At 42.9% G+C, this 27653-nt stretch overlaps 1 protein-coding gene and 1 pseudogene across 6 annotated transcripts in view; one reads left to right on the top strand and one right to left on the bottom strand.

Annotated features, from left to right (window-relative positions):
* The window catches only part of SLC4A8 (solute carrier family 4 member 8), a 65553-nt gene extending 42705 nt beyond the window's left edge, over window positions 1-22848 (top strand). For 5 of the 6 annotated variants that reach the window (XM_045587992.1, XM_045587994.1, XM_036456810.2 and 2 more), the window contains 10 exons: window positions 527-688; window positions 2650-2763; window positions 3513-3674; window positions 4429-4680; window positions 11116-11184; window positions 12294-12467; window positions 15285-15422; window positions 16162-16253; window positions 18316-18411; window positions 19514-22848. In XM_045587992.1, coding sequence (XP_045443948.1) covers window positions 527-688; window positions 2650-2763; window positions 3513-3674; window positions 4429-4680; window positions 11116-11184; window positions 12294-12467; window positions 15285-15422; window positions 16162-16253; window positions 18316-18411; window positions 19514-19526 — 1272 coding nt within the window. In that variant the 3' untranslated portion in view covers window positions 19527-22848. The remainder of the gene's footprint in view (window positions 1-526; window positions 689-2649; window positions 2764-3512; window positions 3675-4428; window positions 4681-11115; window positions 11185-12293; window positions 12468-15284; window positions 15423-16161; window positions 16254-18315; window positions 18412-19513) is intronic. The other variant, XM_036456811.2, reaches the window with a different exon arrangement.
* On the bottom strand, window positions 6431-6494 carry LOC118731107 (annotated as a pseudogene).
* Window positions 22849-27653: the final 4805 nt, after the last annotated feature.

The following is a 27653-nucleotide window of genomic DNA, read 5'->3' on the forward strand; positions in this document are numbered from 1 at the left end:
GCAGGTTGGGGAGCAGATTCCGATTTTATGGAGCTTGAAGGACATTCAGATCAGCAAGGACTCTCTAATAAAAATAGCACAGATTGCTAGGGCCCTCTTAGAACCTCGTGTTTTCTTTAAACAGTTCTGGTTTTATTTTTGAAAGTGTCTTAGTTTGGCCCAACCAGTGTGACTCAGTGGTTGAGCATTGACCTATGAACCTGGTTTGATTCCCAGGCAGGGCACATGCCTGGGTTGCAGGCTCAGTCCCCAGCAGGGAGCATGTAGGAGGCAGCCAATCGATGATTCTCTCTAATCATTGATGTTTCTATCTCTCTCTCCCTCTCCCTCCCTCTGGAAAAAAAAAAGTTAAATATCTTAGTTGAGACCATAAGTAGGCACCCTACCTGGGAGGGGCCCATGCAAGTGAGAACCACACAGCTGCAGGGAGGTTAATGATGCTGGCAGTGAGTGGTGGACTCAGAAGGCAGCCACCAGTTACTCCCTCTTGCCTGCTTTTCATTATCCAGAATGTTTGTTTCTCCAGGAATGCCAGGAGATGCATGGAGAGTTCACAGGACCTGCATGTGGCCATCACGGACCCTATACTCCTGATGTGCTGTTTTGGTCCTGCATTCTCTTCTTCACCACCTTCATCCTTTCAAGCACCTTAAAGACATTTAAGACAAGCCGCTATTTCCCAACCAGAGTAGGTAGCATGTTCGTACATTTCTTTTGTGTTAGAATCCTATATAATAAAGGGCTAATATGCAAATCGACCTCACGGTGGAACAACTGGTTGCTGTAATGTGCACTTACCAGGAGGGACCAGAGGCTCAATGCAGGAGCTACCCCCTGGTGGTCAGTGTGCTCTCCCTACTCAGCCAGAAGCCCTGAGCCAGGCTCATGGCTGGCTCCGTGGGGGGCGGGCCTAAGTCAGCAGGTGAACACCCCCCGAGGGGTCCCGGACTGCGAGAGGGTACAGACCAGGCTGGGGGACCCCCTCCCCCAGTAATGTCGTTCACCAGGTCTCTGGTCCTAATATAACAGACTCCATGCTACTTGCTGAGTAGAGTGGCAGGTGGAGAATTTTAAATGTCCTGGAGCCACACTGCAGCATCTCTTCTTCTAGTGTCCAGCAGCCCCTTTCAGAGATGTGTGGTGTGGAATGAGGAGTTAATACGTAAAATATTTTTGATTTAAAAGCCACAGGTGAGTTTAAGGTGGAGTAGTATTCTCTAACAGCTACTAAGTTTCCCTTTTGAATTGCTATTAAGTTTTATTTCTAGAATGCAATAATTAGAGCTGGCTACTTAATCTAATTAATTGGGACTAATTGCTTTGCATTAGGTAGGGGATCCCAAAGTCTCCTCTCAGGAATGGCCCTTGTAATAGCTTGTGAATCACTGTTAAATTGGCTGCAGCAGTGAGAACGCTCCTGACGTGGTTTGCCTGTATGTTGGAAGCCTCAATGACCTCGCCTTGATGCAGATGACACTGTGTGTCATGCCCAGTATGGTAGGACAGAATTATAGGCCAAGTTTAGAGTGGCTGGAGGGGCTATTGCTTTGAAAAGGAGCTTTATTCAGGAGGAATTGGTAGTTTTTCTGTGAGGTTTCAATCAGGCACATTTGCAGATCAGGATGTATGAGTGGGGAAAGGGGCCAGTTGATTGGCTATTTACTGTACACACATACATCACTAAAACATTCTTAGACTTCAGTGGATCTACACAGTAATTAAGGAGATACATATTAGATATGCTCTGGTTCATTGTTTCCAGTCTGGATGAATGGTGAACAAATGACAATTATGTACTAACTACTTGCTTAGGTCTGGGTAAGTGCTATAGCGGATGCAAAAGATTGGATAGGAAGTGGAAACATGAAACAACCAGATCATATGAGACAATAGTAAAGAGTTGGATGTAAGTGCCATAGGAGTTCAGAGGAGAGAAGCTAATAGGAGTTCATGATGTTCAACATGGCTGAGATATATTTCCTCTATTTCTGTTGGAAGTTCAGCTTAAGACAGGCACTGAGCATTTCAGAAGCATTGTATTTATTAAAGCTACACTAAACTATAAAGTGGGTTAGTCCTCTTAGGAAAAAATGGTGATAAATGCTACGGAGAAAAATAAAGCAGGAAAGGCATATAGGAAGAGCGGGGGAGGCAGGTGGCAACCAATTTTAAGTAGGGTCATCAAAGAAGATCTCAGGAAGGTCATATTTGAGTGAACTTAAAGGAGGTAAGGGAGCGACCCAAGAGATTACTGGAGAAAACGCATTGGAGATGGAGGGATGAGTAAGTTCAAAGACTCGGGTGGGAGTGAGTCTGGCATGGCTAAGAAACAACAGGGAGGTCTGTGTGCTGGAGCAGAGCATTAGGAGCTGGGTTCAGAGAGGTAATGATGCCAGTGAGTATGGGTTTCATAGGCCAAGAGGGCCTTTTGGTTTTTAACTCAGTGAAATGAGCAACCATTTCGGGGTTTTGATGGAGGCATTAACTTGGGCATATTAGCATATTCCTGTTGTTGAAATATGCTTGTATTAATTCAAGTATAAGATTAAAGCATTCTCCTCTGAGAATTGTTAAACCTTTTACAATATTAAATTCCTTTCTACTGCATTCATCCTACTAAAACACTTTTCTAATTCTTTTGCATGCCAGGTGCGCTCCATGGTGAGTGACTTTGCCGTTTTCCTCACAATCTTCACAATGGTGATCATTGATTTTTTGATTGGAGTCCCATCACCAAAACTTCAAGTTCCAAGTGTGTTCAAGGTAAACAGATCTCAGGGTACTTGGTACCTCATAGTATCTGCTTTGGAGTTAATTTCAAAGGCCTCTTTCCATATCCTAAATGCTGAGTTTTTCAGTCCTCTTTGAGCCTTGCTCTTTATGCCTTCCTTTTCAGAAAAGTGAACTCATCAGGCTTGGCTAAGTTCAAGTCAGAAAAGAGCAAGCCTAAGTTCATTTAATGAACAAAAAGTATTATTTATTGTCATTAATGCAACTTAACTTTTTTATTTTTTTAATTAATTTATTGTAAAATTTATTTTTATTGTTGAAAGTATTTCAGATGTCCCCCTCCCCGCCTCCCCCGTTGACCCTTTCTACCCTCCATACCCCAAGCCTATGGCACTGTTGTCTGTGTCTATGTGTTATGTTTATATGCATATAAATTCTTTGGTTAATCTCTTCCCCACCCCTATTCTTTCATATATATAAGGAAGCATATATGCACCCAAGTAAAGAGAAGTGAGTAAGGGAAATGTGTAAAAATCTGTTTTTCAAGTATATAGAGCTTATACTTGGAAAAAAGTTACTGTATTCATGCCTTTTTTTTTCCCTTTCTTTCTTTCTTTCTTTCTTTCTTTTTTTTTTTTTTTTTTTTTTTTTTTTTTTTTTTTTTTAAGTATTCTCATTAGGAATAAACGAGCTGTGGATATTGTGATTCAGTTTGATCTGTTTTGCCCTAATGACTATAGTTAACTTAAAATACAAAAATAAAACCTTGTTTTTTCCTTTAGCCAACAAGGGATGATCGAGGGTGGCTTATTAGTCCCATTGGCCCCAATCCCTGGTGGACCGGGATAGCCGCAATTATCCCAGCTCTTCTCTGCACTATCTTAATATTCATGGACCAGCAGATCACAGCTGTTATCATTAACAGAAAGGAACACAAGCTCAAGGTAACAAAAAATTCTGACCAACAAAGATAATAATTTAATTAAAAAAAAATTCTGACCGAGAAGGATTAATGGCATCCTATTACTTTAAAAAAAAAAAATTAGGGTAAATTCATTTAGACCTGTAGCACCTGTATAAAAGAAGTCATGGAAGGAGCTCTTAAGAGTGGAGTACAATGGTATGATACAAAAGAAGCTTGGGCTCCACTACTCTCTATCCAAACCTATGGGGAAGCTGGACTGGCAGAGTTCCTAGTGGTCCTTATATAGCCACTTGCTCTGGGTCAGGCTTATCTTCTTGAGGTTCAGGTCAGGGCGTGATTCTCCCATTACTAGGGTTTCTAGACTGAACCTTAAGCTCAAAGAATCATACATAGGTAGGGTAAGTTCCAATGTATGTATTACTAAGAGACTTAATGTAATCATCTCTGTACTTTCCTTGCTTAACACCAATTTAGCAAGGATCTGGAACCCAATAAGGACACTTATCTTTAACTTCTATAATGTCTACCATCTAGAATGGTCAAGATGTGGCTTGATCTCTGGTTACTCTTCCAAGAAAGGATGAATATTTGAATGTGTGAGACTCAGAGTGAGATCTGGGGGGACTTGCATAAAGAATGGACATTGGCATATTTTGAACAAGCTAAAGTTTCCCTTTTTTTCTCTGTTCCCTCCAAGCCAGAAGGGGCTGGACTACTCTTAGCTCACTGTTCTATGCCCAACCGATGGTGACGGAGACTCTGTTTCCCTACAGAAAGGCTGTGGCTACCACCTGGACCTGCTCATGGTGGCCATCATGCTGGGTGTCTGCTCCATCATGGGCCTGCCTTGGTTTGTGGCTGCAACTGTCCTGTCCATCACACATGTGAACAGCCTCAAACTGGAATCTGAGTGCTCCGCTCCTGGGGAACAGCCCAAGTTCTTGGGCATCCGAGAACAGAGAGTGACAGGCCTTATGATTTTTGTGCTGATGGGATGCTCAGTCTTCATGACAACTATATTAAAGGTAATCATTCATTTATTCCTTAGGTAATATTTTGAGTGCCTGTTTTGAAAATAAGAAATAGCATATTTTAATTGGATAAGGTAGATAAGATGTGGTTAAGAAAGTCAATTAAAACCCTAACTGGTTTGGCTCAATGGATATATAATAGAGTCGGCCTGCGGACTGAAGGGTCCAAGGTTTGATTCCGGTCAAGGGCATGTACCTTGGTTGTGGTCACATCCCCAGTAGGGGATGTGCAGGAGGCAGCTGATGGGTGTTTCTCTCTCATCCATGTTTCTAACTCTTTGTACCGTATTTTTCGGACCATAAGACGCACTTTTTCCCCCCCAGAAGTGGGGGGAAAAAGTACCTGCGTCTTATGGTCCAAATATAGCCTACAAATATACTTTTAAAAAAAAGTTTTTTTACTTGCCCGGCTCTGTGTGGTCTCTGTGTGCTTGCCTGGCTCTAAAATAGTTCTAAATGCTGCTGTTTACTTTACAGGGTTGATTACATGTGTTTATGACTGTGATGTTGGGTTTTAATGCACATAAAATATTTTAGGACACTATTTGTTTCAGAATTTTTTTTCTTCATTTCCCTTCTCTAAAAACTGGTGTGTCTTATGGTCCGGAGCGTCTTATGGTCCGAAAAATACGGTACCTCTCTCTTCCTTTCTGTAAAAAAATCTTATATTTAAAAAAAAGTTAATTAAGAAAACAAATAAGTCCTGGCTGGATGGCTCAGTTGATTGGCTGCAGGACTGTGTAGTAAAAGGTTGCCAGTTTGATTCCCAGTCAGGGTAAAGACCATCAATGTTAATTCTTTTATCAGTGTTTTCTATCTCTCTTCCTTTCTCTCTAAAAATAATTTTTAAAAACCTTAAATAAAAACCAAAAGAAAACAAACATAATAATTAGAGAATATATGTGATAAAAGGAAAAATATAGTGGTCTATGGTGCTATATAGAATTGCAGGGGTACTGTTTTTCAGTTAATGTTGTTGGAAAAGGCCTCTCTAAGGAGATGGCATTTAAGGCGAGATGGACAGCGGGAGACGGCAGAGGGAAAGGGAGAAAGCAGTCTAGTGAGGCTCTTAGGGTGAAAGAATGATAAATGTTCCAGGAAACATCATGACCATGTGGCTCAAGGATGCTGAGTCAAGGCAGAACACAGTGAAATGAGACTGAAGAGTGAGCAGAGGCAGATCATGCAGGGCCTTGTTGATACTAGTAAAGGTAAACTTTAAAGGGTTTTAACTGGAGCGGGACATGATCCATTTTGTATTTTTAAAAGATTACTCTAGCTGATAATTAGACTAAATTTTAGGGATGGGAAAAAATAGAAGTAGAGAAACAGTGAGGCTATTATAGGTAAGAGATTATGATGATTTGGCTAAGGAAGTTGGTAGTAGGGATGGATAAAAGGAATGGCTTCTGTATATTTTTTAGGTAGATCCAAAGGTCTTGCTGGATGTAGAATGGAATGAGAAAAATGAAAAAGTAAAAATGTTGACTCCCTGGGTGGAGAGTGATGGCATTTAAGTAGATGGCAATGCCTTAAGCATAAGCATGTTGTTAGGTTCTAGAGCCTCTTCCATCTTTTCTAAAATATATTTTTATTGACTTCAGAGAGAGGAAGCGAGAGGGAGAGAGATAGAAACATCAATGATGAGAGAAAGTCATCAATTAGCTTCTTCCTAAATGCCCACCACCAGGGATTGAGTCCACAACCCGGGCATGTGCCTAACTTGGAATTGAGGTTGGAGCTCAACACTGTCCACTCTTCCATCTTTGTTAAGGGGAGTGCTAACCCTCTCTCCTTTCATACAGGACTGAGGGAGATGGCATTTAAGATAGAGAAGACTGCCTGAAGGAGAAAGTGATTTCGTCAGGGGCAAGGCTGTGGACAGACTTGGGATAAGATGTTCAGGAAGCATCTGAGTGAAGAGGCTAGAGGAGGGTTCTGAACTAAAGACATGAATGTGGGCATCACAGCACATAGGTGTCATTGACAGCCAAGGGAGTAGATAGATCTCTCAGTGAGAAGGTAAATATAAAAGGGAAGCAGGAGCAGAATAGAAGGTGCTCCAAATTTAGAAGTTGGGTAAAGGAGGAGACAGCAACAGACTCTGAAGGAGCTGCCAGAGGTAGGGAAACCGGGAAGGTATAGTGTCAGGATGCCATGTGAGGGGAGTGTTTCAAACAGGAGGGGTTAGTTGGAGACTGTCTAGAAAGATGAAGACTAAACCAAAACCATTGGGACCACACAGAGGCCTAACGTGACTTGATAAGAGCAGATACAGTAGGAAAAAAGGGCAAAAGCTGAGTTACAGGGACTAAAGAGTAAACAGGAGTGCAAACAGACAGCTCTTTCAAGGGGGTTTTCTATGAAGTGGAGCAGAAAAATGGGCAGTGGCTGGTGTGAAATGTGGGAAAGGGGATTTTTGGAAAGTGGGAAGATAACTTAAATATGAGGAAATATGTTTTTGTGCGGGTAGAAGACCTGTATCTGGGAAAAATGGGGTGAAAAGGGACCTCTGTGGCCATATCTCCAGGCCTCAACCATTGTGGAAGGAGCGGGCCTAAACTGGCAGTCAGACATCCCCCCCAGATTGGAGAGGGTGCAGGCCAGGTTCAGAGACACCCCCTGCCCCACATACAATTTCGTGCATCAGGACTCTAGTAGGGAATATAATTAATATTGCAATAACTATTTATAGTGCAGGTTGGCACTTGAATTATCAGAAAGAACACTTTGTAACCTATATGAATTTTTATCTGCTATGTTATATACTTGAAGCTAAAAGGAAGTGTTGAATGCAAACTGTAATAAAAAATAAAATAAGAAGTATCAGTTTTATAAAAGAGGGAAGTGTATGTCCAATAATGAACTATCAGAAAGAGAAATTAAGAAAACAATCCCATTTATAATTGCATAAAAAAAGTACTTAGGAGTAAATTTAACCAAGAAAGTAAAAGATCTGTCCTTGGAAAATTATAAGACATTGAAGAAGATATAAATAAATGGAAACATATACTGGCACTCTAGGGTAGGAAGAATTAACATTGTTAAAATGTTTACACTACCCAAAGCAATCTATAGTCTGTGAATCCCTATCAAAATAACAATGGCATTTTTCACAGAACTATTAGAACAAATAATCCAAAAAAATTTATATGGAACCACAAAAGGTCCTGAAATACCCACAACAATCTTGAGAAAGGAGGAAAAAGTTGGAGTTATGCTATTTGACATCATACTATATTACAAGACTATAGTTATAAAAACAGTATGGTTCTGGTATAAAAACATATAGATCCGTGGAACAGAAGAGGGAGTCCATAAATAAACCTACTCCTATATGGCCAATATATTACGAAGGAGGCAAGAATGTGGTCCTGGCCAGTGTGGTTCAGTTGGTTGAAGGTTGTCCCATGTACCAAAAGGTCACTGGTTTGATTCCCATTCAGGGCACATGCCTGGGATGTGGGCTCGATCCCCAGTAAGGGGCGAGTAGGAGGAGGAGACCCCTTGAAAGAGCTGTCTGTTTGCACTCCTGTTTACTCTTCCTCCCTTTTTCCCTCCCTCCTTCCTTCCCTCCCTGTCTTTCCCTTTATCTCTTCCTAAAATCAATAAACATATTCACACAAAAAAAGTATATACAATGGGGTAAAGACAATCTATTCAAGAAATGGCATTTGTATCATTGGACAGATACAAGCAAAAAAGGAAAGTAGACCACCTTCTTACACCATCCTATCTAATAAAAGAGTAATATGCAAATTAACCATCACTCCACTACACCCACAAACTATGCCCACCAGTCAATCAGGATGGAATATGCAAATTAACCCAACCAAGATGGCTGCAGCCACAGAGCATGCAGGAGGCTTGGGTTTCCCCGGCAATGGAGGAAGCTTTCTGCACACCCTGGCCTGCCTTGGCCTCTGCTCAAGGCTACAAAGTTTCAATTATAAAAGATAAATCTCACCAAAAATGACTGTGGTCATGGAGCAAGCAGGAGACTTGGCTCTGCTCAAGGCTATAAAGTTTCAATTATAGAAGATAAATAAATCCCAGATATCAGGGCCTCTGCTTGGGTCGCCGCGGGGCATGGCCTGCCTGCAAACCACCACAGGCTCCCCCACAACCCCACCCTGATCCGGGACACCCTTCAGGGCAAACCAGCTGGCCCCTACCTGTGCAGGAGACCTAAATCATATCTAAAAAAAGAGTAGTATACAAATTGACCATCACTCCAACACAAAAGATGGCTGCCTTCATGTGGTCAAATATGGCTGCCCCCATGTGGACACAAGATGGCCACCACAAGATGGCCAGCAGGGGAGGGCAGTTGGGAGAGACCAGGCCTGCAAGGGAGGGCAGTTGGAGGTGATCAAGCTTGCAGGGAAAGGCAGTTTGGGGAAGACTCAGGCCTGCAGGGTAGTTCAGTTGTGGGGGACTGGGCTTGTAGTGAAGGGCAGTTAGGGGTGACCAGGCCTGCATGGGAGGGCAGTTATGGGTGACCAGGCCTGCAGGGGAGGGCAGTTAGGGGCAAACAGGCTGTCAGGGGAGTAGTTAGGCATCAATCAGGTTGGCAGGGGAGTGGTTTGGGATGATCAGGCTGGCAGGCAAAAGTGGTTAGGGCCAATCAGAAAGGCAGAGAGGCAAGCAGTTAGGAGCCAATAGTCCTGGATTGTGAGAGGGATGTCCCAGATAGGAGAGGGTGCAGGCTGAGCTGAGGGACACATTGCCTGTGCACAAATTTTGTGCACCAGGCCTCTAGTATATAAGAATAAACTCAAAATGGATGAGAGACTTAAATGCAAGACTCGAAACCATCAAGCTCTTAGAAGAAAAAATAGGCAATAAACACTGACATTTCTCTTAGAAACACTTTTTCTGATATATCTTCTCAGATAAAGGAAACAAAAGAAAAAAATAAACAAATGGAACTACATCAAAATAAAAAGTTTTTACACAGCAAAAGAAACAGTTAACAAAATGAAAAGACATCTACTGAATGGAAAGAGATATTTGACAATTTTACATCCTATAAAGGGTTAATATTCAAAATTTATGAAGAACTCATAAAATGTAACACCAAAAAACCCCAAAACACACACACACACACAAAACCACACACAATTCAATTAAAAATGGATTCTGTATGTCCTTTTTAGACAGACATATGAAAAAATTTTCAGTGCACTGATCAGCAGGGAAATGCAAATTAAAACCACAGTGGGATACCACTTCACTGAATGGCTAGCATCAGGAAATCAACCAACAACAAATATTGGTGAGGATGTGGAGAAAAGGGAACCCTCTTGCAATGTTGGTGGAAATGTAGATTGGTGCAGCAGCTGTGGAAAATAATATGGAGGGTCCTCAAAAAAGTAAATATGAAACTGCCTTATGTCCTAGTGATTCCACTTCTGAGTATTGTTTGAAGAACTCTAAAACACTTATTTGAAAAGATATATGCACTCCTATTTCATTGCAGTGTTATTTACAATAACCAAGATAAAGAAGCAACCCAAGTGCCCATCAATAGATGAATGGATAAAAAAGTGGCAGGACATATATATAATGGAATCTTTCTTGGCCATAAAAATGAATGAAATCTTACCATTTGCAACAGCATAGATGGACCTAAATGATATTATGCTAAGCAAAATAATTCAGATAGAGAAAGACTAACATGATATGATTTAACTTATATATTGATATATAGAATCTAAAGAACAAAATAAATGAGCAAAAAAACACAAATAGACTCATAGATACAGAGAATAAACTGAGCATTGCCAAATGGGTAGAGGTTGGAGAGGGCAGGGAGAAAAAGCTGAAGGTATTAAGTACTAATAGGTAGTTACAAAATTGTCGCGAGAGTATAAAAGTATAGCATAGGGAACATAGTCAATAATATTGTAATTACTATATATGCTATATATGGTGCCAGGTGGGTACTAGAATTATCAAGGGGATCACTTCATAAATTATATAATTGTCTAACCACTATTCTGTAAACCTGAAACTAATTAAAAATAATATTGAATGTCAACTTAAAAAATAACATTTAAAAAATGAAAAAAACACACACTTTTTCTCTCGAACTAGTAAAAAAAAAAAAAAGTGTGTGTGTGTGTGTGTGTGTGTGTGTGTGTGTCCATCCCCACAGAGGAGAAAGAGCCAAATATGGGTAAGACATAATTTAACCAGGACCATATTACACTTATGTGTAATCATTTCATTTCAGAACAAAAGAGTTTTTGTCAGTTAAATTGTTTTGCCTCTACTTCTACATCATGAAAAGGCAGCAGAAACTAATGTAATGTTTATATTGTGATTTTGTGACTTGACTTCCCCCTTGGAGACTTAAAAGTTGTTATAGCCTTGAGTGTGCTGATACCAAGTGTAATCTCTGGTCTTTCTGCCCTTTATGTTCAGTTCATCCCGATGCCAGTACTCTATGGAGTCTTCCTCTACATGGGAGTCTCTTCACTACAGGGAATTCAGGTACCGTATGGCTCAGCCAGGGCAATGTCTTCTCACTGCGCTCACATGTCCTAACCGGGGGGCTAGGGTGTGGGAGGGGGACAGCTCCAGCACCAACGAGTTCTTGAGAAACCTTTCCCTAGTCTTGCTGGGCAAGCTATTTTGACGTTTCTTTGAACTTTGGGCAGAATACAAGCATGCTGGCATGAGGGTACAGGGACTTACAGAGTAGCCTGGCTTGATGTCATGGTTCCAGTAATTTGTTATAGTTTTCAACAGGCAATTATTAGGCACACTTTAAATAATAGGTGCTTTGTCAGGTGCTGGTCCAGAACCACACATGGACAGTGCTAGGCTGACGTGTGAGCGACGGGTTTAGCTGGGGGCACTTTGGTAAAGAGATTGGGGCATGGTGGGAGCTGCTCCAGGTGAGCAAATAGTACTTCCTGGCACACTGCCGGTTCCCATCTGCCAGCTAATCCCTCTGAATTCTTTGAACAGAGAAACTCGGGAGCTTGTCACTGATTAACACAGGTGATATAATGACGTAGCTGCTTCTCCTATTGGTGGCTGGTTCCTCTTTTTTTTTAAAGAATGTCCAGTGGTCATTCTCATATACTGAATTGTAATAAGACTGTGGACAGGTTATTTAATCTCTCTGGGCCTTTTTTTGTGTGCATTTTATAATATAAGAATAGTCATACTTTCTATGTCCAGAATGTTATGTTTCATTTTATATTTTTACTATAAACAATAATGAGTTATTGTTTATAATAAAATAAACAAACTCCTCCAATAGCCAAGAAGAGATTTCGTTTTGATAATAGAAAGACGCAATTGCTTATTTTATTTTCAGTACTCTCTGAGAAAGAGCCTTTTCAGGATCCACAGTGTGGGGTAGGAAAAAGGAATTTGAACCTAGATTTAAAAAAGATGGATTTTAAATTTGACTCCATCTCTTACCAACCTTTGCCAACTTGCCTATTCTGAGACTTGGTTTCCATTTCTGTCCGGTGGAAATGGTTACTGCCTGCCTTTCAGAGCAGGTGATGCAAGAGACATGAATTTGCCTAAGAAGTTTCTGACCCAGAGAAACCTCCTGAAAATAAATGCCAGTCCCCTTCTTTCAGTTCTTCGATCGGCTGAAGCTCTTTGGGATGCCCGCGAAGCACCAGCCGGACTTCATTTACCTCCGCCACGTGCCGCTGCGCAAGGTGCACCTCTTCACCCTCATCCAGCTCACCTGCCTGGTCCTGCTCTGGGTCATCAAGGCGTCGCCGGCCGCCATTGTCTTCCCAATGATGGTGAGTTTTAAAAAATTGTTACTTATTTTTAAAATGGTGATAAAGTACATAGCATAACATTTACCGTCTTAATTTCTAAGTGCATTCACACCGCCACCATGCACCTCCAGAACTTTTTTCATCTTGCACCACTGAAACTCTGTGCCCACAAAACAGTAACTCCCCCTTCCTCTCTCCCACTAGCCCTTGGTAACCACCATTCTACTCTGTCTCTGCGTTTGACTACTCTAGCTACCTCATCTGAGTGGGACCCTGTAGTATTTGTCCTTGTGTGATTTGTTTATTTCACTCATAATGTCTTTAAGATTCATCCATGTTGTAACATGTGCCAGAATTTCCTTTCTTTTTAAAAAATGAATAATATTTCATTACGTATAGACCACATTTTGTTTATTCATTTATCGATAGACACTTGGATTGCTTCCACCTTTTTGGCATTGTGAACAATGCTTGACTCTGTGAATAATGATACCAGGAAATAAATGCCTGTTTGTGTCACTGCTTTCAGTTCTTTTGGGTAAATACCAAGAAGTGGGATTTCTGGGTCTATGGTACTTCCATTTTTAATTTTTTTGAGGACTGTCATGAAATGGTTGCACCACTTTACATTTCTACCAGGAGTGCACAGAATTTTAATTTCTCTACATCTTTGCCAACACTTATTTTCTGTTTTGGGGATTTTTAAAAATAACAGCCATCCTGCCTTAGCTGGTTTAGCTCAGTGGATAGAGCATCGGTCTGTGGACTGAACCATTCCAGGTTCGATTCTGGTCAAGGGCACATTGCTGGCTCGACCTCCAGTGGGAGGTGAGATGGGGGAGGAGCATGCAAGAGGCAGCCAATTAATGATTCTCTCTCATCATTGATGTTTCTATCTCTCCCTCTCCCTTTCTCTCTAAAATCAATAAAAATATATTTTAAAAAATAATAGCCATCCTAATGGGTGTGAAGTGGTATCTCATTGTAGTTTTTATTGTATTTCCCTAATGACTACAATGTTGATCATCTTTTCATGTGCTTATTGGCTATTTGTATATTTTATTTGGAGGAATGCCTATTCAAGTTGTTTGCCCATTTTTTAAATTGGGTTGTTTGTTTTTTAAGGAGTTCTTTATAAAATCTGGATATTAATATCTATTGATGGTGAGGTTTTGTGTTTTGATTGGTCTTTGGAGGAGCAACATTATTCTGGGGACCTTGAAGTGTGGGTGCATGTGTGTAACAGTTTGCCATGATTATTTTCCAGGCTACCAGTGTGCCTGTTCTTTCTTCCTTCTTCCCTCTCCCACCTTACTTTCTTTTGTGAATCTGACATGGAAAGGATTCTTCATGTTTGCAATAATTTGCACATTACTTCAAAGCAGTAGAGTTCCAATTTATAATTTAATGCAATTAGGAGTTTCTCAAGTGGTGGAAATGCACTGTTTTGAGCCACTGGGAGAGAGGAAGAGGTTGTCTAACACTGAGTGACTGGGACAGCCTTGGGAAGTGAGCTGTGTGTGGTGCAGGTGACAAGCTGTTTTCTAAATCTAGGCTGGTGATGAAATTCTTGCCACCTGACTGTTTCATCGCCGCCTCTTGATGCCTTCTCTCTGGCTCCCTCTGTCATGAGGAAGCTGAGAATTCAGTTGGCCGTTTGAAAGTTAATTAAAGGGTGGGCCTCAAGAGAGAAAAGGCAGTGTTTGATACTTGTTTGGGTACTTTTGAACCCTGTCTTACTGAGAGAATATTCAGGGTTAGGAAACTGGAGGGGCTCTCTTTCTCTCTAGTCTCTTAGATGTCTCCTCTCCTGATGGGCTTCTCAATTTTGTCAGAATATCTGTAGGGTTCTCATTTGGGTGTTAAGTTCAGGGGCTGAGTGTTTGGATAAAAAAGTAGCAAATTCCTGGCAACTCCCGGAAGGGATGCTATCCATTTTAGATCGATTGGGAAAGTAGTCAGAGAAATTCAGGAGAAATGTGGTTGAATTTCGTAAGCTCGATTTGCCTCATTCTTTGTCCAGCCACCAGAGGTAGCTGATGAACCTCATTAAATCCAGGCAGGTCATTCTGGGTTATTTGTTCTCCTTTGGCTGAAGTGGCCCTTATGGGAAAAAACGGAGCAGCAAATGAGGCACCCTGAGCTGTTCCTACTAAGGCGATTAGCTGTCAGATTTTAGGCAAGTTATTTTCCCTCCCTGGGCCTCATAAAAAAGTTATTTTCTCTCCCTGGGCCTTATAAAATGACTATCAGATCAGACCAGAGCACCAAGACAGAAACCACTACAGTTCATGATGCAGGGCATAAAGCAAGGATTTTGTGGGGAAAACGCATAGGCAAAGGATTGGTGGGAATCCAGATAGTCCCTCAAGTTCCCCTCACCCCATGGTGAGTATGCTTAGGCTGTGCTGTGTTCATGTTCTGTGTTCACTGTGTTTAGGCTGTGCTGTGTTCACTGTGGCCATGTTCCCCATGCTTCCTGCTGGCCCCACGCCAGGGGAAGTAGCTCTTAGGGCCGTCCACAAATGAAGAGTTTTCTCTTTTTAATGAGGGAATTAAATTAATTGCTCTCCAACCTATTCCTCTCTCCCAGTAGCTCAAAACAGTGCATACTTTAGACTTCAGAAAGTTAAGTAAAATATTGTTAAGTAAAATATTGTATATAAAACACCTTAGTACCTGGTACAAAGAGGACAGTCAATAAAAGGCAACTATAATGATTATTATGATTTTGATTTTTGCATGAAGTTCCTATTCTGCTGTGAAAATAAGATTGTGCTTTTAACAATCAGGAAGTAAATGAGTCCCTTTCATTTATTTTTTTTAACTTTCCTTCAGGTTTTGGCCTTGGTCTTCGTCAGGAAAGTGATGGATCTCTGCTTCTCTAAGCGAGAGCTGAGCTGGTTAGATGATCTCATGCCTGAAAGCAAAAAGAAGAAGTTGGACGATGCCAAAAAGAAGGCCAAGGAGGAAGAGGTCAGAGTTCTTGCACCAACTGTATACTTTAGGGCGGCCTCAAATTACAGGACCTAGGCAGGGCCACATGAAAAGTCAGCATGTCTGGAATCCCAAGTGTCATATTTAGGAGCTGAGAAGATTCCTCCAGAGCTGTTCTCAGCTGAGAGAGGATTGAGGACTCTTGTCTTTGTCTGTCCCTCATTTTTGGATTAGATAACCAGTTGTTTTTTTCCTTTGTTTATCTAGCCTATTCATCAGGTTCACACTTAGAATATGAACACAGAATCTGCTCTTATATCAGATCTAATGGGTTATGTTCTCCCGAAAGGCCTAATTTGACAAGTATGTTTCTTAAATCTTTTTAGGAATTATCCTTCTATCCTTTTTAGTTTTTGTTGAAGAAATTGGGTCTTTGACCTATAGGGTTTCCCACCAATTAGATTTTATTAAATGTGTCCTTGGTGTCATTTAACATGTTTGTTTGTCCCCTGTGTTTCCAGGAATTGATAGTTTAAATCCTCAGATTCAGGATTTTAAAAAAAAAAATACTATCCCATAGGTATAAATATTTAGTTGTCTCTCTTTTTGTGATGAGGCAAATGTAAGAGAGAACATAATTATATCTTTCTTTTTTATAGTAAATGTGCGAAAAATTAGGTAGAAATTACCGTGACAGAAAAAATGGACTAGTGTAGACTTATGGTTTTACTTGAAACTTGTACTTTATAAAATATAACAATGTCTTCTTTTCTTGCAGGAGGCTGAGAAAATGATAGAAATGGAGAGAGACAAGTTCCCCTTAGAGAGCAGGAAGTTACTAAGTAGTACTGAAAAGAACAACAGTTTCAGGTAGAATAACAAGAGGTTGACTGTTTTGATTGTTCTGTAAATGTTCTGGCTGTGCGTGCCTGTGTGTGTGTGTGTGTGTGTGTGTGTGTGTGTGTGTGTGTGTCGGGTGGGGTCACAGTTGTAGTTGCTGGCATAAAAAGCCAACACTCAAGCCTCCCTGTTTGAAAATGTGGAAACACCTTTTCCTTTCATGGTTTACTGGGGACAAGCCTTGTGTGATGCACCAGACTGGTGCTGGGAATCACGAGGCGGATAGAGCTGAGGGAGCCCATGCACTGAGCGTCTCCTGTGCCAGGACTGCGCTAAAGGATTTACTACTGTATGTGCTCTCATCTAATCTTTACAGCAGCTTTTTGCTCTAAGTCTCATTATCCGCATTTGTACAGTGAAAACGCCGGGGCCTGGAGGGTTTTAGGTAATTTGCTCAAGGTCACAATGCTGCTAAGTAAGAAGTTTAAGATTCAAAACCCTGGTCTTTGCACTCCTCAGCCCAGTGTTTCTTCTGCCTTCCTCTGCTGCTTTTCAAAGATGAATAGGATGTGGTCTTTGTTTTCAGAGAGTTCTCAGCCTGGTGGGCATGAAATCCTCACAGTTAGGCGGGCCTTTGGGGATGGGCAGAAGCACCCATTCCATCTGGGCTCATGGCATTCACACTCCTGTGAACTGAGCTGGGATCACAAAATTCCTTCCCTCTGCCAGTGCCATCAGCCCTTTCTCTATTGAAGCTTTTGCTCACCACAAGTCACAGGAAGCTAAACGGGTCCATTTGTGGTTTCGTTCCTGGCATTTTGTTTCCACTCTGGAAGAGAGACGCGCAGCTGAAAGAAGCCTGGAGGTCAAGAAGGGGCAGAAAAGGAAGAGAGGGGATCTGGGTCATCTGGATCCTGGATAATTTATTGCTGAGTCACTGAATTCATTGTGTTTATACAGAAGGGGAAGTGAGGAAAGTCTTTTCTTTGAACATTTAAAAATTTTTAAATATATTTATTTTTGACAAATAAAAGTAGTACATATTTAAGGTGTACAAGGTGATATTTTGATGTAATGATTACTACAGTCAAACTAACATATGCATCACCTCCTATGGTTAGCGTTCTTTTTTGTGGTGTGAATACTTGAGATCCACTTTCTTAGCACAGTTCAGATGTACAGTACATTATTGTTCATTGTGCTCACCATATGTGCATAGTCTTCAGAATTTATTTATCTTATAACTGAAAGTTGGCATTCTTTGATCATCATCTTCCCTTTCCCCCTCTCCCAGCTTCTTGTAATCACCGTTCTACTCTCTGGTCTATGAGTTTGATTTTTTTTTTTTAACTGATTGCAGAAGAATGGAGTCTTTGGACCTTAATAAACTTTCTAGAAGGTTGTTCTAGAAGGAACCATAGGCTTTGAATTCTTTGGCAGCAAAGTAGGAGCAATGTTCCTCCTCTGTTAGGATATTGCCTGCTCTCTTGGCCTTTTGAAAGGAGATGTTTGGCTTGTAGAAAATGGCAGAGGACTCTGGAGTTCTAGGAAATGAAGGACTGGATTCAAGGTCTTGATTCTCCATTTACTGACATTTGACCTTGGATGGTCAATTAGCCCGGGGAGCTTTGGTTTCTGTGTCTTCAAATAAGGATGTTAATAATCTCTGAATCTGTGATAGTTAAGATAATATAAGTCTTTTATTAACTGCAAATGTAAAACATTTGGCTGAGTAAGTAAGAAGATGAATGAAGCTTGCGTAGCCCTGTGGCTGGTACAGTAAGTGGGAGCTGATGCCACCACCATTGGCATCACAGCACCGACATCAGCTTCCCCAGAGGGGCCTCTCGAAGGAGTGCAGGATTGTGGGGGCAGGACTGGCCACCACCTGGCACACCAGCTCCGCCCTCAGCAGCCAGCACCTTATAGGTCACCTTGCCTCTCTACATCCGACCATCTGGATCCCAGGCCTCTAAGAGCTGTTAGCTGTACCCCTTCAGACCTCATCTCTTCCCTTTTGGCGGTCATTATAGGCTGAGATATGTATCTTATTTGTGTGTCTGACATTTACTGTCCTAAGTATTCATTTCAGATGTGACCCCTCTGAGATTAATATATCTGATGAAATGCCTAAAACCACAGTCTGGAAAGCTCTCAGTATGAACCCTGGAAATACCAAGGAAAAGAGGTAAAGAGAACTATAATTGCTGATTTTTATTTATTTCTGGCTTTAAAAAATAGCAATCATGTTGCAAGTAAAAGATATATTCGTTAGACAAATTCAATTCGCAAAATTGAATTTGTCTAACAAATATCCCTTCTAAGACTGCTACTAACCCCACAAGAATGACTGTAAGCCTAAGATAGTAAAGATGTTTCCTAACTATTTGAACAGATAATGCTGTTTTGAGCTGAACATTTGTACAGGCCAAAGTTAGGATGGAGTTATTTGGGGATATAAATTTGCTTAATCTATTTAGTCCCTTAATCTTCTTTCTAGTCCCCATTTCAAAACCTATAGAGCATTTCTCTGCTTACTGCAACCACACAAATTGGGAAATTGCTACAATATTTAGATAGTGTTGATAGTATAGATACAATTCCATAATGAGAATTATCGCCAACTAAAGATTTTAAAATATTGAATTGCAGATGTTTTCTTATTTTGGAAACTAAATTCTGTGTATCATTTGCCAATAGCATAGATCAAATTTAATCAGGTTAATGAAGAAACTGGAAGGTCTTGAGGTGTCTTTGCCTACAGTGAGGTAGACTATGCACCCAAATGGAATAATTTAGTCCAAACACCATTTAGGTTTAAGTAGGCAGGTAGCTGAAGGGAAGCTCTTAGGTTTTATTAACTTTACTAAATAGAAAAACAAAGCAGTAGGGTAGCAGTGAGGAGACCTAGCTTAGTTATTCTAGATTCAATCTGGCAGGCCATGTTTCTGGCTCTCAGTTTACTGGACAGGAAAATGGGAATAGTACTGACTGTTGCACTCAGAAGACTGCTCTGAGGAGAAATTGGTTATTTCTTCATTGAGTGGGTTAAAATAAACCTGTGCTGAATGTGGGTGAAATATAGGATCTTGTTTCCTTCAGAGGAAAATCCAGGCAGCTGTTAAAATGTATAACGCATATGGTTATTTTTAGTTGAGAATTAGTCTACTTGTAAATGGACTTAAAATATAGCCAGATCCAAATTGTGGTGACATCTTCAAAAGCATTGTGTTAAAAGCAGGAATGAATCATGTGTTCCCTTCTTGTCTAATTGTAACACTTTTATTCAGTCTCTTCAACTAGAAGTATTTGCCGGATGGAAGATTTGGGCCATGAGATGCCTCAGGGAAGTTCTGGTTACAGAGCAGAAGGCAAATTTCTCAGAGAAGAAGCAAGACCCAGTCCGACCCTGTCCTCGGTCACATCCGACCCTGTCCTCGGTCACGTCCAAGCCATGCTGAAGCATTCAGTTATCGTGGTGTGTGTTGGAGGGCATCCAGCTGTCCCCATGCCAGCAGCCACATGGAAACGTGGAAGCAGAAGACCACCTCCTGTTGGTACTTCTCCTCTTCCTTCTCTTTCTCTTCAAAACGGCCACTACTGAAGACCCAGCTTCCCATCTTCCTGACATTTTCTCTGAAACTCTCTGCCACGCCATACGGATCTGTGCTGCCATTGAGGATTCCGTTAGTGAGGTCCCTTTTCCTAAAGGATTGGGCAGGGAAGTGGGAGCAAAGCAAAGAGGGGAAGGCTCTCTAGTCCCATAGTGTCAGTGGGCTCCTAGGCAGCCCTGGGCTTGGTTGGAATGCCTGCTGTAAGGGATGCTGGTCAGACTCAGAGGCTGTCAGAAGGGCTGGCTATAGGCGAGTCAGCGGCCTGGGCATTGGCAGTGCTCTGACCGGGGTGCAACTTTATTGTTCCCTAGTAGCAGTTTGCATAACTCAGTAAGAACCTTGGATGATGAAAGAGCCTAGAAGGACATGGGAGTTGTTTAGCTTAGACAGGAAAAGGCTTGGGGGGAAATCAATAATGAGAAGGGAGGATGAGGAGCTTCTCTTGGTTTCAGTGAGGAGAGAGTTAGAGACTGAACTTAAATTGCTATAGAAAGATTTTGCTTAGACACTAGGAAGGACTTCCTAAGCTGAAAACTTGTCATAGTGTCTGCTTTATCAATACCTGGGAAAGGTTTGATATCAGTTGTTTGTGAGTGGGAAGGAAGATAAGGTGTTCTTATTGGCCATGTTGTAGAAACACCCATGTCTTGCTACTCTCTCTTGAGAACACATCTGATTGCATTCCTGAAGCATCCAAGTGCTTATGTAATGTCTCCTTAGCTGCCTTAGTAGTGAATCGTCGTCAACTCAATGGACCACGTCACCTTTCGCCATGTGGTTTCTTCACCATCACGGATTTCTGTTGGTTGACCAATGTCTGGCTCTCAGATCTAAAAAGCCACATTGGGAAATGAACTGTAAGTGGTAAAATTAATTTTGTATTTAGTTTACAACTACAATTATAGTTTTTTCCCTCTTTTTTGTTGCAATGAATAGCAATGGTTTGGGCTCCAGTGCATATAGATCTTCCCTTCCTTTGTGCACAGAATGTGACTAGCAAGCATGTCAACACCAAAGGAATCCGATCACATCAGTTTTCCAGTTGGAAAATCTTTGTAGAGTGGGATGTTCCCTCAGTGTGCTCGCCTTTCCATAGGTGAAGCAGTGGCTACATACCTTAAGGGAATTTTGCATTCCTTAGACTTTTAAATATTAGTGTATTCTAGGCTTACTCTGAGGACCTTTGATATTAAAGGAATCCTGCAATTCTTTCATATTTTCCTAACTCTCAGAGCCGCAGTTATTTTAATACATAGGTGATTTTCAAAATATTTAACAACTGGCTTAGGATGGGCACCATCCACTCAGAATGGACACCTGCTGTCAACAAGCAATATGTGTGATCTGTCTGCTGAACAGCACGCTGCTTTCAAACGCTAAAATAATATCCCTTTGAGTTGTGGGAATTGTTCCTGATTTTTCTGATTTTCTACTTACAAGGAAGCCTCAATTCCTTTCATGTGGTGCAGACAGGAATAGGAATTATTCCTGTCTGCACCACATGAAATTATGGGCACTAAAATCTTTGTGAGCCATCGCTTCACATTTTGTCACTTTAGGATAAATGTAGTAATTGTGCCCATTTACATTTACCTACCTAATCTAGAAAAATCAAAAGGCAACCTGTCAAAGAGAAAAGCTTTCCTGCTAGTTTACCCCATTCCTCTCTGGAGTTTGCCTTCTTTCTCACCTTTGTTTTCGGAGAATATGCCTGTCTACGCTGTCTTTCCATCTTGCCCCTCCGTCTTCATCTGCCTCCTCTGGGTAGGGAAGCTGGTTACTGCTTCGCCTATTCCCTAGCCTCAGCGTGGTTGTAAGAAATATAACAGGAAGGCCCTTTGTGCAATGAAACTGGGTGACAATATCTCAGAAAAATCTCTCTTCTGATACTCTGATGTCTTATGATACTTTGTGTCTGCTCAGCTTCCTATGAGTAAGGATCCCGCCTTTCTTAACTGTGCAGAGAGTGACAGGACCACCGGTGCACTTTGGGGTCCCAAACCAGACCCTCCCAGGTTGCTGCGCCTTAGGAACTTCCGCTGATTTCGAAGGCGGGCCAATACTTGTAGGCAACTAGGTTTTCCTAAGACAATAGCCAGACTCATTCTACTACATGTCTCTTCTGTTTCAGCTCCACCAAACACCCAGTCTCAGTCCTGGCTGCTTCCTTGGCTCAGGTCTGTTGCTAGGGTAGCAGAGTCAAGCTGGGCTGTGTGTGGAATAGCAAACTGGGAGTTGAGGTGAAGCAGCAACGTGTGTGTCCGCGCACGCACATATATGCATATGTGGTTATCCGTAAGCTTTCATTGCTGCTATTAGTCAGTCCATGCAACCTAATCTGTGGGGATATCAAAATAATATGATCATCCCCCATCTATGGATTCCCCCCTCAGACTTCTCCAATGGAATAGCTCGAGGACAAACATAGGCTGATTACTCTAGAAAAAGGCGAGAACCTGACATAGGGGTGGGAAGCAAGGCGGCTAGTTATGAGTCCCAAGCCCCGGTGTTTGGGCCAGAGACGCAGTCACCTCTTTTAGGACAAGGGCAGATTTCAGTTGAGCATTGGTAGGCCAAGGGGCTGGTAGTGCAGAGGCCCGGGATTTAAGAAAGTGATAGCGAGAGGAATCTTGGTTCTAAGAGGGAAGGAAGAACTAGCATTGCTAAGAGGCTGTGCTACTTCCTAGCCCATGACCTTTAAGAAGGGTCTGGAGAGAAGGGGAAGACCAGCAGAAATATGCTGTGTAGTTGTCAAATACATTTGGTTGCATAAAATGCAGGCCAGCTCTTTGAGGCTACATATGATTTCAGACTTCTGATGATGGGATAATCGGGAGATCTGATCTTTATCACATACAGCTCTTATCCCTGTCTCCTTATTCAGAGAAATTGGCCTTTAGGATAGAGGGGTAGTGAGCCATACATTTCCAAAAGACAGTGTGAACATATGCTGTTTTTCTTTGTTTTGGATGGCTGGCTTTTAAATTAGTAAAAAATGTGTTGTTGTTGTTGTTGTTGTTGTTGTTGTTTTTAATATGTTTCTATTGAATTTTTTGAGAGAGAGGAAGGGAGAGGGAGAAAGAGGAAAAGAAACATTGATGCAAGAGAGAAACGTCTATGGGTTTCCTCCTGCACACACCCCAGCCAGGGACGGAACCTGCACCCTGGGCATGTGCCCTGACCAGGACACAGGACGATGCTTAACCAACTGAGTCACACTGGCCGGTCATAAATGTTTGGTAAAATCTGGTACATGCTAAGTCTCAGGCTTGGTTGATGTCTCAGGCTATGACCACTGTGACCTTCAAGAGGTCTGTGATTCTAGGCATCTGTGGTTTCTAGTCATCCCAAACAGACACATCACTTTCTATCTACTCAACTCCAGACTCTTCTTTAAAAATAAATAAATAAAGATATATTATTGATTTTTTACAGAGAGGAAGGAAGAGGGATAGTTAGAAACATCGATCAGCTGCCTCCAGCACACCTCCTATTGGGGATGTGCCTGCAACCAAGGTACATGCCCTTGACCAGAATTGAATGCGGGACCCTTCAGTCCATAGACTGATGCTCTATCAACTGAGCCAAACCGGTTAGGGCCAGATTCTCCTTTTAGTAGAGGAGTCAGCAATTCTCCCTGAATCTTCTCCATTGATTTCAATGTCCATGTTCTGAGACGCCATGACTTCTTGAAGCACAGGAGGAGACCTGACCCCAGGTCCCCTAACTTTCCTTATAACGTCTGTCAGAAGTACTACGCAGGATGTCTCTCTGCTACTTTACCAGCTTCTCTAAATTGCTTCTTTTGTAAGAGAGTTAGCATCTTCTCCTAGTGCTTCAAAAGTGTCTGCTAGTTAGCTGCTGCATTTCCTTGGACTTCTCAGCTTCCCAAGTCATGACCTGGCAGGAGGCTCAGGAGCCCTGCAGTGACCGTCCTTTCGGTTGTAGCTGCCGGGCCTCCCTCGAGGGAGGAGGCCTTCCTGCCGGCCGGGGCCGGCCAGATCATCCAAGTTCTACCTTCTACTAACTCACCTTTTCCAAGCATCCTTCCCGCCTTTTCCTCGGTCTTTCTAGTTCTCCTTGGAGAGAAGAAGTTCTTGGTAAGAGGTTCTAAAATCCACCACCAGTTTTGAGGTTGGTGAGAGAGGTGAGGGGGTTTGCGGTTTCTTGCAAAGGGGCATTATGGTTGTTTTTCTTATTTAGGATAAGGGATTATGGATTCTCAAGCTTTCAGAATCATCCATATTTCAGTATAAATATAAAAAGACATTCTGAAACCAAATAGAAGTGATTTTTTTTTTTTACTAAACTTTATTTTACTTTTACTTTATTTTTTTTACTATTCTTTATTATTCTTTTAAAAATATATTTTATTGATTTTTTACAGAAAGGAAGAGAGAGGGATAGAGAGTTAGAAACATCGGTGAGAAAGAAACATCCATCAGCTGCCTCTTGCACACCCCCTACTGGGGATGTGCCTGCAACCAAGGTACATGCCCTTGACCGGAATCGAACCTGGGACCCTTCAGTCCGCAGGCTGACGCTCTATCCACTGAGCCAAACCGGTTTTGGCTATTATTCTTTTTTTTAAAAATTTTATTAATTCTAGAGAGAGAGGAAGGATAAGAGAGCGAGAGAAAGAGAAAATTCTTGATTTGTTGTTCCACTTATTTATGCATCCATTGGTTGCTTCTTGTAAGTGCCCTGACTGGGGATCAAGCCCACAACCTTGGCGTATTAGGATGATACTAAATCAACTTAGTTACATGTCCAGGGCTTTTCTTTATGGTTCTTGGTACCCTTGGCCTCTTATATGAATGGACAGTTGACTCAGTTAATATTTCTTTACCTGAAAGGAGGCTAATTTCATAACCAAAAGAAGTATGGAGTCATGCTACCCATCACTGCTTGAAACATGAAAAGAGGAAAGGAGAATTCTATGCAATCTTTTCAGTAGGAAAATCCAGGAGGTGGAATGATTCATCCATAGGCCTAATTCTTGTGGGAGATTCTGTGCTCAAAGGGAATGGAATAGTTTCTAATCCATCAGAAAAGGAATACCATTCTCCTTAAACCTAACCCACTTTCGGCTCCGGAGAATACTGAGCTTTGTCTTCTAGCTGATGGCATTAATATTTCCTGAGAGAGAGAACCCACCCACGGCACTGCTCTGAGCCCAGCCGGAGTCAGCAGAGCTAGGCTTCTCTTAGCAGGTTTGCCATTGACGCCAACACACAGGTTTCTCACACATGCAATAATGTTGGAAACAGAAGTACCAAACTGAATGTGCAATTACTCCTTTTGCAAAAGAGTCCAAAATCTTCCTCCTCATTCCTTTCTCTCTCCTACCCCCGTTCACTCTCCCCCTCCCTCCACCCCCCCCTTCACTCCTCCCGGATGACGAGCCTCCCTCTTGTTACCTGTATGTGTCTGTCTGGTGGTTAGATGCGGCTGCCTTCCCAAACTAAGGGTGTCGGGCGGAGAGCAGAGCAGCCTTCCCATGGGAGGGACAACCTGAGGTGCTGGTACATTCCCTGTTTTCTATGTTCTTCTTTCTAGTCGGTTTCCTGTAGAGATAGAGATATTTTTGTTTTAGAGATTCCAAAGTATATATTTTTAGTGTAAGAAATGTACCCTCCCCACACTCTGTGGTGTAAATAGAACCGGGAACCATGTCGTCGTGATCACCCCATAGCAATCCGCGGCAGGACGAGGACCCTCTCCCTTACCACCGAGTCCCAGTCCGCCTGGGACGGGGGAGGTGGGGCGACGCCTCGGCCTGCCCAGACTCTCCTGTGCTCAATGGGCGAGAAATAAAGTCTGTAAACTGCTCACACATGTGGTGTTGTGTGAGTCAACCGAGGGACTGTCAATGCCAACCAACTGCAGGACGTGTGAGGAAGAGTTGGGAAGGGGTGAGGGGAGGATGTGTGTGTGTCTGTGGACTGTGCCTTGGGAGGGGCATGGCCTCTAATGGCAGAGCCATGGGTGGGGGGACGGGACAGTAAGAAAAGAAAGCTCATTTTGGAGATGCAGCCGGGCTGATGAGAGGAATTGCTAATATTTAAGAACTCTCACTGCTTAGAAATTCAGATTTAAAAATTTTACTGTCTCTAGAATTTTGGGTTAGGGTTAGGGATCAAACCTGCAACCTAGGTATGTGCCCTGACCAGGAATTGAACCTGTCACCTTTTAGTGGATGGGACAGCACTCTGACCAGCTGACCCACACCAGCCAGGGTGCAAGCATTTTTTTTAAATGAATGGCCAAGGGCGGTAGTGACCACTCCTGAGCAATCCTGGCAGAGTTTTCTCAGTAGGAGCTTGAGAGCTTGTAGTTCAGATGTAAAGAATTCAAGCACTAAATCAGGTATTTGGGAACCAAGTAAATCACTGCCAGTGGCCAAATTGTCTCATCATAGCCCACCGCACCCCTCGGCTCAGGGCCCATGGCTTCCCGGTGCTGACACTGGTCAGCCCACAGATGTGCTCTCTGCGTGGTCTGCACAGCTGCTGGAAGAACAAGCACGAAGCATGCCCTAGCAGGAACATTTGAAGAAAAAGAAAGTGGGGAAGAGACTCGGGGAGCCTGGGCAGCTGGGTTTATCACATCATTCTCCTCAAAACTCTTAATTTGAGTGCCCACCTACACAGGGTGTGGGGGAATAAAGCAGTTTTCCGAGGACCTACAACCGACTCGTCAAAAACAGAGCGTTTGCAAAGCCCAGTGACGAGGGCTGGGTTCTGCAGCTGGAGGAGATCCTTTCAGAGCGTCCGGTGGGCAGCCCCCCAGGGACAGCACAGGGTGGAGGAGGGAGGACAGCACAGGGTGGAGGAGGGAGGACATGGGCTGGAGACTAGACCCCAGAGTCAGAGTCCTGATGGGAAGTTCTGATACTTGGGCTAGTGATTCCGAATAAGGAAGCAATTGTATTAACAGCAGAGGCAGAAGAAAGAAGGCCGTAAATGCCAGGTTAAGGAGTGAGCACTCTCCCAGCCACTGTCCACAGGGAGAGGGTGCTCGGTGGTGTTTGGGAGAAGTTCACCTGGTGGCAGTGAGGAGGAAGAATTGGAAGAGGAGAGACCTGAAGTGGGTGCACAGGTCCCTGGGATGGAGGGAGGGCCGAGGGGGGAGACGAAAGGAAGAGACTGGGTGGGGGGCATGGAGTGAACATCCCTGTGACGCCAGCCATGGGGGAGAAACGCTGCCTGTGAACAGAGGGAGCTGTGGGCAGCGTTCGGAGGGCTTAACTGGGACCCGCGTGTCCTCCTAGGAGGCAGAGTGGACATGTGCTGGGAACTCAGCCCAGCACTGTCACAGAATGGACTTGTGGCCTCGGAAGCCAGCGAGCGCCCAGCACCGAGATGCTCACTGGGCGCTGGGCTGCCTGCCAGGAAAGCTGCAGGTGACAGGGACGGGCAGGGCGGGTGTGCCGACAGACAACACCGCCTGGGAGCCGAGGAGAGCGGGGAGGGTGGTGAAGGAGTGGGTGGGAACAGATTCTGAGTCAAGTGGAGGGAGCAAACAGTGAAAGGGGAGTGGGGGGGGAGAAAAAGCAGGGGGGCGGGCGCTGTGGTCTGCTCCGAGGCCGAGAGGGTAAGGACAGCCCGGCACTGCGAGTCCCCTGCTCGGGGACTTGGTCTTGGGTCACATGGGTGCCAGGTTACACGGATCTAGGCTTAAAAAAGGGTTCCATACAGGGAGCTTTCCTGGCCCAGGACAGAGGAGGCGGCACAGCGTGCGTGCACTGAGGGGGAGGCGGCAGCAGCAGGGGCACGGCACTCTGTGTGGCACCCTGTAACGAGTTATTGGAAAA

Source organism: Pipistrellus kuhlii, unplaced genomic scaffold, assembly GCF_014108245.1.
Source record: "Pipistrellus kuhlii isolate mPipKuh1 unplaced genomic scaffold, mPipKuh1.p scaffold_m20_p_3, whole genome shotgun sequence".
In the NCBI taxonomy this organism is placed as follows: domain Eukaryota; kingdom Metazoa; phylum Chordata; class Mammalia; order Chiroptera; family Vespertilionidae; genus Pipistrellus; species Pipistrellus kuhlii.